The sequence below is a fragment of the Castor canadensis genome, chromosome 11 (assembly GCF_047511655.1).
Source record: "Castor canadensis chromosome 11, mCasCan1.hap1v2, whole genome shotgun sequence".
In the NCBI taxonomy this organism is placed as follows: Eukaryota; Metazoa; Chordata; class Mammalia; order Rodentia; family Castoridae; genus Castor; species Castor canadensis.
The window spans coordinates 105,752,588-105,770,459 of NC_133396.1; the positions used below are offsets into that span (position 1 = coordinate 105,752,588).

Below are 17,872 nucleotides of genomic sequence, written 5' to 3' on the forward strand. Positions count from 1 at the left end.
AATTTTCATGTACTCTCAAGAATTCTGTACATTATTTAATAGTCAATGAGCCAAAATCATACCAGGCATAGTGGCTATAATTCCAGCACTCAGAAGGATTAAGAGTTCAAGGCCATCCTGGACTGGACTACATGATGAAACCCTGTCTCATAAAAGAACAAAAAAAGTGAAAATGGCATAAATCTTCTTCATTGGGATTTTAATAAATAAAACTGTGTCTTAGCTTTTGATTCCATTAAGTCTGTCATCTAAGAAAACCCAAGTAGTTAGCAGTTCAAAGTGTTTTTTAATCTTCAAAAGGAATGACATGCTTTATGAATTTGCATTTATCAAAGAAAGAGGGCCCACTGCTTTTCCAGATTATGAGTGTGCTTGAAAAACCTCCAACCTCAGTCTCTCAGATGCTGGGATTATAGGTGTATACACCATGCCCAGCTACCAAATTCTTTAGAAGAGTCTTTTGTTTTTACTAGTGAGATGATAGCAGTAAAAACAGACTTAAGAAATTTACTTCTTCCCTGGAACCTGCTATGGAGAAGTAGGCTTTGAAAAAAAGAAGTGATTTAAAAGTCCCACTTAAAAAGAAAAGCATGAGTCCTGGAGGAGTGTCTCAAGTGTTAGAGCTCCTGCTTAGTAAGCATGAGACCCTGAGTACAAATCCCATTACTGCTAAATGAATGAATGAATGAATGAATGAATGAATGCAGGCATTATCATTTGGGTCTTATCAGTTTTGTCCTGAATGAGAAATTTTTTAACCTAGATCTTGGAATGAAGCTCTAAGTGTCTAAAAAGATGAAGATCCTGCTAATTCCAGCAAAGATAGAAAGAATAATGTCGAAGCCATTATCTCTGGCATAAATACTGGTGTAACTGTAGTTCCCAGCTTTGTCTATTACTGAAACTAGCTTATACTCAGTGGTATGCCTAGTGAATAAATAATAGAAAAAAACTATCCAGGTAAGAGAGGGTCTTTTTAACTTGGAATCAAATAGTACTTAAAATTACACTGTCACAAGGCAGAGTTTATTTTTCTGGGGAGTCGTATTTTATTATTTAAATAATATTTATTATTAGAATAGGGACTGGTCATTTTGGATACCATATAAACAAAGAATGACTTGAAGAGAACCAGAGTAGTTTATCTCCATCTTTGCCGTAATAGTTATTTGGGTAAAATAGATAACATAAGTAATGGTGCAACTTGCCATCGATTGAGTCAGATTAATAGAGACCCATAGCTTAGAGGTATAGCATTTGCCTTGCATATGTGAGGCCTTGATTTTGATTCCTAACACCACAAAGAAAAAGAAAATTTATTCCATTTAGTTACATTTCTTTATCTTACTACATAAAAACATTTCAAATTTTACTTTTTCTTTGTTGTTTTGAGGTAAGAGTCTTGCTAGGTAGTCCAGGCTGACTTTAAATTCTCACATCTTCCTGCATTAGCCTCCTGAGTGTTGGAATTACATGTGTGTGCCCCACGCCTGGCTCAAAACTTTACTTTTTAAGATACATGCTCATTTAGCCAGGTGTTGTGGTGCAAGCCTATAATCCTAGCTAGTCAGGAGGTGGAGATAGAAGGATTGTGGTTTGAGGCCAGCCCAGGTAAAAAATTAGGGAGACCCCAATCCAATGACCTGGACAGAGTGACTTCATGCCTATAATCCCAGCTATATGGGAGGTACAGATTGAGGAGGCCAGCTGGGGCAAAAAGTATGAGACCCTATCTGAAAAATAACTAAAAAGGGCTGGAGGCATTTTACAAGTGGTGGAGTGTTTGCCTAGCAAGCTAAGGCCATGAGATTAAACCCCAGTATTACAAAAAAGAAAAGAAAAGAAAAAGATATATACTTACTTATAAAAATGTGTGTTGTACCCTTAAATTTACGGGCTTTTTTTAAAAACAGTGCTAAAACAATAAGGTGAGGAAAAAATAATTCTTTGAACAAACAGTTCTGTATTAACTGATACACATTAAAAAAAAAAAAGTGGACCCTCCCCTCTACTTCATACCATACACAAAAATTAACTCAAAATGGATCATCAGCAGGCAGATAGTGTGAGATTTCATTTCATTAGTAACCTAATGAAATTGTCTCAATTTAAAACTTGTGAATTATTTATTTCTAGAATTTTCTGTTTCATATTTTTAGACTGGAGTTGGCTGCAGTTAGAAAGCAAAACCTCCATAAAGAGGGAGAACTATGGGCTGGCTGGGATGTCTCACACCTGTAATCCTCACACTTAGGAGGCTGAGGCCAGAAGATTGAAAGTTCAAGGCTAGCCTGGGTTACATAAGGAAACCTGTCTCAAATAATAAAAAAATGAATAAAAGGAGAATTACTAATAAAGGGTTTGTGTCTGTATGTACATATATATATAAAGAACTGTTGTAACTTGGTAATAAAAAGACAGAGCAAGGCACTAGTGGCTCACACCTGTATTCCTAGCTTCTCAGGAGGCAGAGATCAGAAGGATCACCGTTGGAAGCCAGCCCAGGTGAATAATTTGTGAGACCCTATCTTGAAAATAGCCAACACAAAACAGGACTGATGGAGTGACTCAAGTGGTAGAGCACCTGCCTAAGCATGAGATTCTGAGTTCAAACCCAGTACTGCCAAAAAAAAAAAATACAGAAATTAAAAACCCTCATACATTGCTAGTGGCAATGTAAAGTGGTATAAGCCACTTTGGGAATGTTTGGCAAGTCCTCAAAAGCTAAACATAAGCTTTGGCATGGTGATACATGCCTGTTGTCCCAGCTTGGGACAATTGGTTGAATTCACAAATTCAAGACCAGCCTGGACAACATAGTGAAATCCTGACCCAAAAAATTAAGCATAAAATTGCCCTATGACCCACCAATTCCACTTAGTTCTATAACTAAGAATATTACAGATGTTTATGTAACGTTTGTACACAAATACTTATAGCAGCAATATTCATAATAGCCAAAAGATGAAAGCATTGTTTCCCAGATGTTTGGCTAAGATCAAGGGTAAAAGGTAAAAGCAACTCAAGTGTCCATCACTGGATATATGTATAAACAAACTATGGTCTGTCTCTGCAGTGCAATATTACTTATCAGTAATAAGAAATAAAATACTGAGGTATAACACAACATGACTAAACCTTTAAAACATAATACTGATGAGGACTGTATGTGTAGCTCAGTTGTACAGTGCATGCTAAGAGGCCCAATATTCAGCCCATCGTACCAAAATAAAAGCTACTTTATGCTATGTGAAACAACTCAGTCACAAAAGTTATATGATTTCATCTATATGAAATGTCCAGAATAGACAAATACATAATTAATTAGATTAATTAGATTTATGGTTGCAAGGGACTGGGTAAGGAGAAAACTGAGAGTGAAAGGTAATGGATATAGAGTTTTTTGGGGGGATAGTGAAAACTTTCTGACATTAGTGGTTGTACTAACCAGTTCTCCACAGAAAAATAAGCAATAGAATATAGAGAGAGATTTATGTTTAAAAGTGTGGCTCACACAGTTGAGGGTGGTGACAAATCTAAAATCTGTAGGGTAGCCAGGCCTGGTGGCACATGTCTGTGATTCCAGCTATTCAGGAGACGTAGATAAGAGAATCATCTTCAAGCCTGATTCTAAGCAAAATCATGAGACCCTTTCTGAAAAACAACTAAAGCAAAAGAAGGGCTCACAGCATGGTGGTTGAGCCTAACAAGCACAATGCCCTTCCTTCAAACCCCCAGTATTGCCAAAAAATAAAATAGAATAAGATAATGTAAAATCTGTAGGATATACTAGAACACTGGAAACCCAGGAAAGAGTTGATGTTGGCACTTCAGTCCTATGGCAGCCTGTTGGTAGAATTCTTTCTTCTGGGGAAATCAGTCTTTTTCTTGTTGGCCTTCAACCAACTGGAAGAAACCTATCACCTAATGGATGGTAATCTGCTTTCCTCAAAATTTACTGATTTCAACATTAACCTCATCTGAAAAAATACCTTCATAGCTATATCTTAAAATAATGTTTGGGTAATATCTGGGTAAGATGGCCTAGCCACATTAGCACATAAAATTAACCATCATAATGGTGATGGTCGTACAACTCTCTATACTAAAATCCACTAAACAGCATATTCAGAATAAGTGTCTCAATAAAGCTTTTATCTTAAGAATATATATTATAAGCTGGATGTAGTGGCTCATGCCTGTGATGTAATCTCACCACTCAGGAGGCTAAGGCAGAGGATAGAGTTTGACCCCAGCTGAACTGTATTGTAAGACTCTTGTTTCAAAATAAAATGTGTCTGTTTGTATTGTTTTTATCAAGCATATATTAATCAAAATTTTAGTGACCTCTTACTCTAAAGAAAATTTTTAGCTCTTCATTCCTATGGCTACAGGTAATTTTAAATGTTAATTTAAATTTTAATTTAAATTTTTATGGAGTAAAAGATATGTTGTTCAATATAAGAATTTCAAGCACAAACACATATAACATTAGGATAATATTATGTATGATAAATGAAATAGAATAATGTCCAAGGATATAAAGAAATTATTTAAGTTTCTAAATGTTAAGGAGGAGATTATTCCTTTTTAAATAACTGATCCTAAGTATTAATTCTTTGTTATTTAGGTTCTTTTTAAATGGCATGTCCAGAAATTATATCATTTGTAACTGCTTAAATTTACTTGCACAAATGCATAAGAGAATTCATTGTTTTTTAAATATTTGGTTGGGTATGGGAACAAAAATATTTGAAAATATGGTTTTCACATTTGCCTTGGAAGCAGTGAGGCCTTAATTCAGATTCCACCTCCACCAATTACTATCTATAGACCTTGGACAAGTTAATATATCTCAAAATCTCATTCTTTTGTAAAATAGAAATTATGAATATTAAATAATGTTTATGAAATACTTAGCACAGTTACACTTAATAACCATTCAGCAATAAAAGGTAATTAATACTAAATTGATCAAATTTAGTATTGATCAAATGAAGTATTTTAGTACATAATCCTCCTTGATAAGACCTCTGGCAACAAACTTCAGAATCCTCAATGTGTCATTCCTTCCTAGGTTGCCTGGGCCAAACATTCAGGTCATGACTGCGTTTCCTGATATAGTGTGAAAAACGAAATCTTTATGTGCAGGAAATAATTAATTGACCTGAGACTGCTATTCTTAGAAAGGTTTGCTTGCAGAGTTGGCAGTTACCCAGTATCTGGGTACTCAGGTTCCCTACACTAATACAAAACTTTCCCTAAATGTCTAGAGTGGTTTTCTCTGCCTACTGTGTGTAAGTAATATAGTTTTTATCGATACCTGCTTTCTTTCTGGGAATCTGAGATTTTAGTATATTTCAGTAACAACATTGAATATCAAGTTCCTCATGAACTTCATTTGCAGACATTTTCCAGATGTGAAAACTCCTGACCTGAAACTGATCTCAGCCTCCTCGTAGCTTGAGATGGCAGGTGTGTGCAATTACACTCTGCTAATGGTTGAGATGGGGGTTCCACAAACTTTTTTGCCTGTGATAGCCTTGAGCTATAATCATCCCCATCTCAACCTCCGAAGTAGCTCAGATTATAGGCATGAGCTACCAGCTTGTTTTGTTTTGTTGTGGTGCTAGGCACTGAACCCAAAGCATTAGGCATGCTAGGCAGGTACTGTATCCCAGCCCAGGGAAGACTTAAGTTTAATCCAGAAATAAATCAGTCCTGCTGTAACTGTGTGTAAATATTGAATAAAATCCTTTTCAGGTACTTTAAGTGCATAGTTCAACTTGATAATAGAATGCAAAATTCCCATTACAAATGGGAAACACAAAGCCAAAACTCTGTATCAATACAGACCTTTGAGGATGGGGCAAAGACTGAACAGGAAATACTTTAGGCTCATGTAAGAAAGCTAGAACTGAATTCCCTATATAAAGTTCAAGTTCTAGAAGCACCATTCTTGGACATGTAAAGTTTCAACAACCAATTAAGTAAAGGACATTTACATTTCCTAATTCTATTCATTGACACAATGCCTGGGATACACTAGCAACAATGAATGTGCACATCTGTACTGCAGATCTTGACTTCTAAATACCATTCTCTCTCTGTTAAAAACAAACCAGGGTTCCTGGAAGGAATAACTTACTCTAGACCTGGGGTATAGGAAGTAAATTCCAAAAAACAAGGAGTCTTTTAAAGGATCATTGGGACATGTTAACAGATATAGGAGCCAACTTAAAAGAGACTACTACTATCTAAACCTTAGGATAATTTGATAAATAAAGATTTCAGTAGATTATAAACCACTGAATAAAATAGTAAATCATGGGGTTATACAAATATAAGTAAATAGCGGGTGGGCGTGGTAATATACGCCTATACTCCCAACACTCAGGACATAGAAAAGTTAAACCAGAAACAATAAATATGTGAACAGGAGTATGTACATTAAGAACAGATAGAAGTAGTGGAGTGGCTCAAGTGGTAGAGCACAAGATGAGGCCCTGAGTTCAAACACAGATAAAGTATATCTCAAAACAAGTAGTGTTTCCTCATCTGAATAAAAAACGAACTTTTTTCTTGCTCACACATCACCCAGTACAAAACGTCTAACATCACATTTGTGGGTGGTTCTCACATGCGAAGCTGTTCTTTAGCAAACACCAATTAGATGTCCTATATTATAATTCAGCTCTGACATTATCTACATGGAGATAGCATCAGATCCCACAGGTTCAGGGCTCTTTCCAACCAAACTACACTCTGCCTGTCTGTAAGTTGGGGTTCCCACAACCCTTGAATTTGGTTAATGTGATGAGTAGTTTACAGAACTCAGGAAAATACCTAACTTTGGTTTATCAGTTTGTTAATAAAGAATATAACAAGCGGGAACCGGTGGCTCACGACTGTAATCCTAGCAACTCAGGAGGCAGAGATCAGGAGGCATGGTTCAAAGCCAGTCCGAGCAAATAGTTCATGAGACTCAAAAACTCCTTTACAAAAAAAGGGCTGACGGAGGCTCAAGGTGTAGGCCCTGAATTCAAACCCCAGTACTGCCAAAAAAAATCACAAAAGATAGAACTAAACAGATGAAAAGATACATAAGAGGAATGGAATTGTCCTAAGGAACTTCTATCCATGTAGATTTTTGCTCCACCCTCTTGTTATGGAGATATGTTCACCAACCCAAAGCTCACCAAACTTCATCATGTAGTCTCATTTCTACTCAGGCAAAAATCACGAGGATCGCCAGTCAAAGCCAGCCTGGGCAAATAGTGCGAGAGACCGTATCTCAAAAAAAATCCTTCACAAAAAGGGGCTGGTGGAGTGGCTCAAGATGTAGACCCTGAGTTCAAACCTCAGTACCACCAAAAAAAAAAAAAAGTTTTTCTTAGCACCTCTTTATTCAAGGCTATTAGGAGCTTTATCTCAGGAACCAGTGCAAAAACTGAATTCTCAAACAAAAGATGCTTATAGTACCCGTTTAGCTCAGGAAATTATAATATTTTAGGAGTTGGAAGCTTGGCTCAATCAGTAGAGTACTTCCTCAGAGTGCACTAAGCCCTGAGTTCAAATGTGGGTACCACCAAAAAAAAAAAAAAATGGTTGTAGGACCTCTGCCAGAATCTGGGCTGAGAAACAATGTATATATTTTTCTTACTTCACACTAGAAATAATGAGAGGCTGTTTACAGTGACAAAATGTTCCATATGGAAGACATAACAATTATAAATATGAATATGGTTAATGTAGAACTTCAAGATCAATTAAGTAAAATCTGACAAAACTGGAGATGGGTAAACAAATCCAAAATCACAGTTGGAGATTTGAGTACCCTTTTCTTAGTTTATAAAACACACAGGGCTGAAGATGTAGTTCAAGTGGTAACTGCTTGTCTATCAAGCATAAGGCCCTAAGTTCAAGACTCCAGTACCACCAGAAAAAAAGGAATAAAACACACAAAACATCAGTAAAATCAGAAGATTTATGTGCTGATCAAGTTGACCTTAATTGAAATCTATAGAATTCTATAAATATACCTTCCAAATACACTCTTTTTCAGTTGTCCAAGGTCATGTTACCAAGTTAAACTATGTACTGGCTAAAAGAATATCACAATAATTATTTTGAAAGAGAGATAATACTACAAAGTATGTTCTGTAGTCAGAATTGAATTAAATTAGGACTCAAATATATTTGGGGATAAAGTTTGTCATGGTGGCACATGTCTACAGTTGTTGCAGTCAGTAAGCAGAGGCAGGAAAATCATGAGTTTAAGACCAGCCTGGGCTGTATAATCAGCCTTCAGAACACTAAAGACAAAATTTTAATCCCAGCTACTCGGGAGGTAGCAGCAAGATGATCAAGAGTTTCAGGCCAACCCAGGAAAAAGTAATGGAACCCTGTCCCTTAAACATATAAATAATTACAAAAAGATTGGGAACATGATTCAAATGGGTGTGCTTGCCTAGCGTGTAAGAGGCCCTGGTTTCAATCCCCAGTAGTGGGTTGGAGAAGGCGGGTAATAACAAAATCTTAAGTGATAAGAGAGAGGATTCCTTATGTAATAGTTCAGATGACAACAGATTTCTCATCTGAACCCATGAAAGCCAGAAGGAAGTGTCAGTATTTTTCAGGTCATGAAAGAAAAAACCTGCCAACCCAGACACCTCTACCCGTTGAAAATTTCTATTAGAAATTATGAACAAATCAAGAAGCTAGGCAGAGTGTTGCATGCCTGTATTCCCAGCTGCTTAGGAGGCAGAAGTTCAAGGCTTGCCTTGGCAACATAACCAGAGTTCATGGCAGGGGGGTGGGTGGGAAATCCAGGTATTCTTAGATGAAGAAAAATTATGATTTGTTACCAGCAGACCTACTCTGTAAACAGAAAGAAAACAATAAAAGAATGAGCCTTGGAACATCAAGAAGGAAGAAAGAATATAATAAGCAAAATATGAATATAACACATTGGACTTCCCAAGCTTAAGTTACATTTGATGGTTGAAGCAAAAAAGAATGAACACTACCTTATTTTTTTTGTAGTGTCAGTTGGATATTTTATTACCCCATTTCCATATTAGATAGAACAACTTAACAAAAGATTAATAAGTAAACAGTACTTGAACAACACTATAAACCAATTGCACCTACCAGACATAAAGAATACGCTCAACAACAACAGCCAAATACTCATTTTTCTCAAGAGTACATAGAACATTCTATAACATAGACCATATGTAATTAAAAAAGATGTCTCAGTAAGTGTTAAAATATGGAAGTATTTCAAAGTTTCTTCTATCAACATAATAGAATGGAATTAGAAATTAATAACGAAAGGAAAAATGGTCAATTCACAAACATGTAGATATTATACAACATACACAAGCATATTTGCCTAGCAAGCATGAGTCCCTGAATTCAAGCTCCAGTACCAGGCACCAGTGACTTGCCTGTAATACTAACTACTGGGGAGCCTTAGATGAGGAACATCTCAGTTCAAGGCCAGCCCAGGCAAATAGTTCAGAAGATTCCATTCTCCAAAATGAACTGGAGGTGTGGCTCAAGCAGCAGAGCACCTGCTTTGCAAGCATGAGACCTTGAATACTGCCAAAAAAAAAATAATAATAAAATAAGTGTCAGGCTTGGGGGATGTGACTCAATGCCTTAATATAATAAAACTTCATCAGACAGAAAATTGAAAATTTTTACAATGAATACACAGTATCTCATAATCAAAATTCAATCACAAACATTTTACATTATTAGATCTGTCATTTATATATCTATGTGTCCATCTCTTTATACCTATAAATCCCTCTTGTTTTTGGACATACTCCTATGTAAATTGCTAGCATAAACCCCCTAGGGTTTTGGAGCATAGTAGGTTAGTGGTAGAGTACTTACCTAATGCTCGATACTCATCATCGCAGGATGGATGATAGATGGATGGACGGATGGATTGGATAGATGGATGGATGGATAGATGGATAGATGGATGGACTGGATGGATGGCTGGATGGAGCGAGCCTGGAACTTACTGTGTAGCCCAGGCTGGCCTTGCACTCCTGATCCTCCTGCCTCCAGCCCCTCCCACTGCTGAGATTACAGGTATTTACCACAATTCCCTACTTAAGTGTTTTGTTCTGCTTTGTTTTAACAGTACTAGGGTTTGAATTCAGGGCCTCACACTTGATAGGCAGGCATTCTACCACTTGAGCCACTCCACCAGTTTTTTTTTGTGTATGTGTGTGTGTGTGTATTGGGTATTTTTGAAACAGGAAGTTGTGTTTTTTGTTTTGTTTTGTTTTTGTTTTTTGGACAAGGTTAGCCTCAAACCTCAATCCTTGATCTCTGCGTCCTAATAGCTTGAATTAGAGGCATGAACCACTGGCATCCAGCCATCAATCTTAAATTAAAATACATTTGACATTTTTTTTTTGTTTGTTATTCATGTGTGCATACAATGCTTGGGTCATTTCTCCCCCATGCCCCCACCCCCTCTGGCATATTTTTTTAAATGCATGCATGTTTTAAACCCAAACCATTATCGGTAACATTGCCATCACCCCCAGAAAGTTCCCTCCTGTCCCTTCTCTGTTAGTACCCCCATGTGTAGCTATTTAATTTTTTAGCATACAGAAACAAGTTGAGGCCTGATATTGTTCTAATGAATGTCCATGTTAGTGCTTGTGTACCTCATTTTCTTTTAGTAGCTGCATAATGTTACATTATTTATATTTTTAAAAACCTCTCAATAGAGGTCTTGGAGTTGTTTCCACTTTTTTTTGGTACACACTTCATAGTTATACATTCAGCTTTGGTTCCCTGCCAATGAGTGGACTCTAGTCTTCTACCCCAGAATCTTACTGCATTAACTTACCTCCATGAATGATTTCCTAAGATACACCTATAATTCATTCTGTGCCGTTAGTTTTGTCCAACCACTAAACTCATTGAACATGTCATGTTAACATAAAATACATTTTTCTCCAAAAAACAAGTGATTAGAGCAACTTTATTTTACATTTTTGCAAATCTCTTTAGTATCTGACTTAATAGAAGACAGGTAGATTTTCTAATGTTGTTTTATTCAGTCTTTTGTGATGTTATTTTGGCTGTAAGTAAATGAAATCTGACCTCACACATAATGTAGTTGGAAAAGAAATATTTCAATAGCAATTTCAGATCATGATGAATATATATATATATATATTTTTTTTTTGGTGGTACTGGGACTTGAACTCAGGGCCTTCATCTTGAGTTACTCCACCAGCCCTATTTTTGTGAAGGGTTTTTCGAGATAGAGTCTCACAGATTTATTTGTCCAGGCTGGCTTCAAATGGCAATCCTCGTGATCTCTGCCTCCTAAGTCACTAGGATTGTAGGTGTGAGCCACCAGCACCTGGCAATGTTATGGTTTCTTAAAGGTTAGTTGCATCGTGGGATCTGAGATCAATGAGCCTTTTTTTTTTTTAATTCATATGTGCATACAATGTTTGGGTCATTTCTCCCCCCTTCCCCTACCCCTTCCCTTACCTCCCCTCCCCCTCCCTCTGCCCCCACCCCCTCGATACCCGGCGGAAACTATTTTGCCCTTATCTCTAATTTTGTTGAAGAGAGAGTATCAATGAGCCTTTTTTACTCACGTTAAAATCCATTGATCTCTTGCAGTTTGAATGGAACTTTTATCCATCTATGATTTTATTACTTCATATGCTGATCATCGAAAATTTCACTAAATTATGTAGCTGTTCCATTCCCTATATGCATAAAAAAAATCACATTTGTTAATATCACCACTGATTTCATAGAACAATCTAAGTATTGGAAAGCTAAGAAGTTTACAGTAGTGAACACAAAATGCCAGTGTACACTCAAAGCTCAAATATTATCATTGGCAACAAGTGCTTTGAGTCATGGGTGGCGTTTTTTGTTTGTTTTCTTTGTTTTTGGCTGTGCTGGGCATGGAACCAAGGACTTTGTTCATGCCAGACAAGAGCTCTACCACTGAACACCTACTCCTACTTCCTCATTTGTGTTGTGGTTTTTTGGGTTTTTTTAGGGTATATTCATTGTACATTGTTATAATTTCAAATAGGCTTACATTGTTCATTGGGTAGATCGCCCCCATTTTCTTACCACCCCACTTAAAGAACTTACAAGAGGTTTCATCCTTCTATTTCGTATGTATGTGAAGCACATCAAGCATATTCCCTCACCATCATCTCCTCTATTCACCCTCCTCCCTTCAGTTGTGGATAAAATACAATTATTCCCAGAACCATTTGTGCTCTGCCTTGATTCATACTACAGTGCAAGCAGTTTTACCCACTATAGCTTTTATGCTATTAGTGCAAATGTCAGCATAATCAAGAAAGAGATATAGCATATTAATGATGTCACTAAAATAGTTTTGACCTTTTGAAACCTTTCAAGTCAGCAGAGCATACTTTGACAGCTGCTGATCTGGAGACAAATTAAAGAACAAATGGCCAAATAACAAGGAAAAGTATAAGTCCTTCAGCAAGAGAGTTAAGTGATCGGGGTTTGAGAGGTCAAAAGGTTAAACAGAGTTAGTTGGAGAGGTCTTTTTAAGGTATAGGGACTTTGAATTGGCTTCACCCCACCCCAGCCCTGAAATTAGCTTTTAAAAGTTGTATTTCAGGAAAGGGATGGTGGAGGCTCAAAGTCTGTAATCTGCCTGCTTGGGAAGTGGAGATCAGTAGGATAGCAGGTTGAGGCCAGCCTAGGCAAAAAGTTCATGAGCATCTCAGCTAATGGCTGGACACAGTGGTGTACCTGTCATCTCCCAAATAGAATCTCAGTCCAGGCTGGCCTGAACGTAAAGTGAGACCCTATCTCAAAAACGACCAACACAAAAAGGACTGATGGTAGAGCACCTGCTGTGAGGCCCTGAGTTCAACCTCCAGGATGGCAAAATTTTAAAAAGGTAGTATTTCAAAAGTAGGAAAAAGCGTTAGCATCATAAATTTGCATTGTCTTCAGTTATTTAAATGCAGGGATTTCCTCTTTTTATAGTCTACCTTAAACTATATATAATGATAGAGAGCAGATGCCAAATTCTTAGTGTTTATTTAGCTTCATAATGACCTGTGTATTTTGGTCATAATTGCACTATGTTAATTTGTTTTATATAGACTATTGTAAAAATTTAACTATATCATTTCTTTGTTTTTTGAGGTACTCAAGTTTGAACTCAGGGCCTCACACTTGCTAGGCAGGCACTGCCCCTCGAGCCTCTCTGCCAGCCCTTTTTTGTGTTGGATACTTTCAAGATAGGGTTTGAAAAACTTACTTGTCTGGACTGGCTTTGAACTGCCATCCTCCTGATCTCTACCTCCTGAGTAGCTAGGACTACATGTGTGAGCCACCAGCACCCTAGTTATATATATATATCTTTAGAAGGTGAGTGTAGAGTGATCCCAGCACTAGAGAAATGGACACCAGTCTAGGCTACATAGCAAGTTCCCAGCCACCCTGGACTACATAGTGAAGCCCCTCTCAAAAAACAAATAAATTATGTATCTTTAGCATATGTCACATTGAGTGTTATAAAAGTGCCTAAAAATAAAAATTGATTGTAGAAAACATAAAATTTTAAGAAGCTTTTATTTTTCTTATCAGTTCTTAGATCTTGCGACTATTTTATCTCTTTGAATGCATATCAAAATAGGTGTTGAAATTGATAGTGTTTTCTTGTTTCAGGAAAGTATCTGAGACAAAAGAGAATTGACTTCCAGCTCCCCTATGATATCCTCTGGCAGTGGAAACACAATCAGGTACAAAGGGCCTATTTTACCAGGTTTCATTCTTAAGTGGTAAGAAGGTGGGGGACAGGGAATGCAATTCTTTTCTTCTTCTCCCTTCTAGTTATGTTTTCATCTTAGGAAATATTGAGACATGTCCCTGTGAAGGTTAGAGACTAAGAAAAATGGATTTGCATCTATATTTAATGTAACTTATTTGCCTTTAGTCATACTGCAAAATAGCAGTAAGGTCCTTCTTCCCTGGGCAACCTTCTCTTGTTATTCTGAGCTTTTATTTTGGTAGCAAAGATTGTGTTCTGTAAGAATTCTGTTTGATGCAGGTCTCAAGAGAATTTCAATGTACTGCCAGCAGCACTAAAAAAAATCAGGCTTTATTTTTGTTGGCTCCTTCCCATCAGTTTGGAATTTATTTTTCACATACAAAAGAGATTCTTCAACCAAGGAAGCAGGGAATGTTTAACATTCTTGTATTGAGACCTTTAAATATATTGATAGCTTAAAATAGGAAGGTTCTGTTTTTCTATCCTGCATCCCTAATTGAAAAGTTTCCCCCAGTGACTTCTGTATTAAATTATAGTACCTAAGCCCCATAATAAGAAACAACCAATAGGGTAGTAGAAGTAGTCATACAAATAAAGTGAAACAGCCTCTTAGTTTTACCAAAATTCCACCAATTAACTTGGGAAAGCATTCCCCTCTGCCTTCCCTTTTCTGATGGCCTTTCTTGAACTCTTAAGAGTATCTGTAAGTTAGACATTTATCAGAGAGAGGAGTAGTTTCAATATGTGGGCTGAAAAATGGTCTTAAGATTATTCCATCATATTAATAAGGACAGTTTAGTCCAAGTTTCTATTTGTTTGCAGAAAAAGTATTTGAAGATTGACTTTCTCTGTTCTAATGCATCTTTTCCCCATCCCCCCATGCCTTTTTTTTTTTTTTTTCCTTCATTACTTGTGTTTGAACTCAGGGCCTTATACTTAGATAGACAGGCACTCTACCACTTAAGCCATACTCCCACAACCACTACCCCATGCCTTCTTGATCAAAATGTGAAAGCTCCAGTTTTCTTACCTATCCTTTCCCCTTTATTCATTAAATTAATTACCTTTATTAAAAAATTGAAATGTTTTCCTACAATTCCCAGCCAAGGTAATGGCTGAAAAGCCAAGGTACTCATCTTTTTAATTTCATATGCCTATCCAAACCCTCTAAACAAGCCCTATGCACATTTTGGGTTGGAAGGTATATTGGTTTTGGGATTTGTGGACTTTTGGTCTTGTTGGGGGGCCTGGGGACAGGTTTGTTTGTTTATTTTGTGCTGGAGATTGCACCCTGGACTTAATACATGCTAAGTACATGCGCTACCACTAAACTACACACCCAGACACTTACTTTTGATAGAAGCAAATAGATAATTTTTGGGTTTTAGTTTGTTTGTTGTTTTGATTTTGTTTTTTTGGTTTGGGTTTTTTATTTGTTTTTCTTTTTGGCAGTACTGGGGTTTGAACTCGGGGCCTCATGCTTGCTAGGCAGGCACTCTACCACTTGAGCCTCTCTGCGAGCCCTTTTTTGTGTTGGGTATTTTTGAGATAGGTCTGGAAAACTTACTTGCCTGGACTGACTTTGACCAGTGATCCTCCTGATCTCTGCCTCCTGAATAGCTAGGATTAAAGGCACAAGCCCGTAAATAGAATCTTAATTTGTCCATATGAGTAGCTTTGGTCTTTAGTGTGATTTTCATTTAAGTTTGTTCAATATGTTGAAAAAACATAATTCAAAATACATTTCCTTAGACTATTTAATGCTTCTGTTGAATCTAACTCACTCTCCATCTCTTTATTTTGGGGAAAGAATGATCACCCCAAGGGTTTCCTTCAATGGTATCCAACCCAGAAAGGTTTATGAGTATTTCTATATGAGCAAAGCACATGAATGGTTTCCTCTATTTTTAGGGATTGACGTCATTGTCTGGCATTTGAAGTTACATGCTATATCAAGATTTTTCTTTTTTCTTCTAGCTATACAAAAAGCCAGATGTCCCATTGTATAAAAAAATCCGTTCAAGTAAGTATCTTGGGAGCTATTTTTTCTGCCTTCATACCATCAATGTTTATCTTAGACTGTCACTTGGAAAATTATCCAGTATGTTCACAAATTGTTCTTTGCTGTCTTCTCAAGATGTCTATGTTGATGTCAAACCCCTTTCTGGTTACGAGGCTACCACCTGTAATTGTAAGAAGCCAGATGATGACACCAGGAAGGGCTGTGTGGATGACTGCCTCAATAGGTATTGTAACTGATTGTTTTAAAATACGGGCTCTCACCTATATACCAACATATATACAACTAGTATATGTCTTAACGAGCGAAGTAATACTTTCATTTTCTCTCAAGAAGTGCACAGATTCATAAAACCTAATTTTTTTTATTTTTTATTCCTATTATTATTATTCTGGTGGTACATTGTCACATTTACAGAGCACAAAACCTAATTGATAGGCTGAAAACAGTAAGAGAAAGAGAATGAAATTTAGAGTTTTATGTTCCTAAATTTAAATTCTCACTTATAAGAAATGGGAAAGGTTATTCAACCCCTCTGATAAAAATAATACCTTCTTTTGGAGGGCTTGTAAGGATGAGACAATCATAGGATTATATAAGATAATGTTAATGTTCATAAAGTATTGATAAGCACAGGTTAGGTACCTTCCTAGCTCTCAGTGTATGGTAGCCATAATGAGGGAGTAGAGTAGGACAGTGACAGTGAAAATGAAGAGAAAGGGCATGATATAATTTGAACAAAAAGTACTGATAAACTATTGGCATGTAGTGGGTATGTACATGATGAGGCATAATGAAATGTCATATGAGTGTTTGTAGATTTCTTTTTCCTTTTTCTTTTTTGTTTTTTGCTGTACTGGGGCTTGAACTCCGGGCCTACACCTTGAGCCACTCCACCAGTCCTTTTTTTTTTTTAAGGATTTTTCAAGATAGTATCTGGCTGAACCGCAGTCCTCCTAATCTCTGCCTCCTGAGTAGCTAGGATTACAGGTGTGAGCCACCAGCGCCCAGCAGTATATTTCTTATGAACTACTGGATAGTTCTCATAAACTATTATTAATTTATTATATCCCCGTCACTACATAAATATACTTACTTCCTCATAGTTCTAATTGCTTTATGTATTCATATCTCATTTTATTTTAGGTTATTTAATATTTTATTGGGTTAATAGGCAGTAGTGGGCTTGAACTCAGGCACTCAACCACTTGAACTACTCCACCAGTCCTTTTTTGTGTTGGGTATTTTTGAGATAGGCTCTCTGAACTATTTGCCTGAGATTGGCTTTAAACCCCAATCTTCCTGATCTCTGCCTCCTGAGTAACTAGGATTACAGGTGTGGGCCACTGGTAATCACCTAGAATGCATTTCTTTAGATGGTAAAATGACTTTGTTTTTTCACATGATATCTTAATGATTGTCTATGAAATTATCATAGTATAGATGTAGCCTCATTGGTTAATTCCTCTCTTTCTGACAGTAGTCTTACGAGGTAGGTGATGGTTTTACATTTTCTAAATGAAGGGATTACTCCAGATTGCACAACATTTGAGAGACAAGAGACAGAATTTAAACTCTTATCTGTTAATCCAAAAACATTTGAGAGACAAGAGACAGAATTTAAACTCTTATCTGTTAATGCAAAATCCATGCTCTTTCTACTCTACTACACTGCTAATTATCTAAGCAGTTAGGTTTTTTTAATCACTTAAAAATTGAAATTTGGATATTTGCCTTACATAATTACATTGGTTATTTTTATTAATACAAGAATTACATTTATTCTTCACATTGTATTGGCCTTCCTTAATTTAAAAGAAAAAAACTTCTAATAAATAAGGAAAAAAAAAAACCTCTGAGATACAATGCAGTATTGGCAACTGAATGTCATGAGTCTATAATCATTACATAGATATACAAATGAGTAACAAGATAATAGATGTAATAAATACATAAATATGTAAGAAAAAGTAAAATATGTTCAGTAGATGCTTGCTTAGACATTTAACAGTAACCCATAT

The 17,872-nt window shown here is 36.6% G+C and overlaps 1 protein-coding gene across 5 annotated transcripts in view; it reads left to right on the plus strand.

The window, feature by feature from the left end:
* Ash1l (ASH1 like histone lysine methyltransferase) overlaps positions 1-17,872 on the plus strand; it is a 158,493-nt gene that overhangs the window by 111,430 nt on the left and 29,191 nt on the right. For all 5 annotated transcript variants that reach the window (XM_020166163.2, XM_020166158.2, XM_020166165.2 and 2 more), the window contains 3 exons: positions 13,729-13,802; positions 15,809-15,854; positions 15,969-16,077. In XM_020166163.2, the coding sequence (XP_020021752.1) occupies positions 13,729-13,802; positions 15,809-15,854; positions 15,969-16,077 (229 nt within the window). The remainder of the gene's footprint in view (positions 1-13,728; positions 13,803-15,808; positions 15,855-15,968; positions 16,078-17,872) is intronic.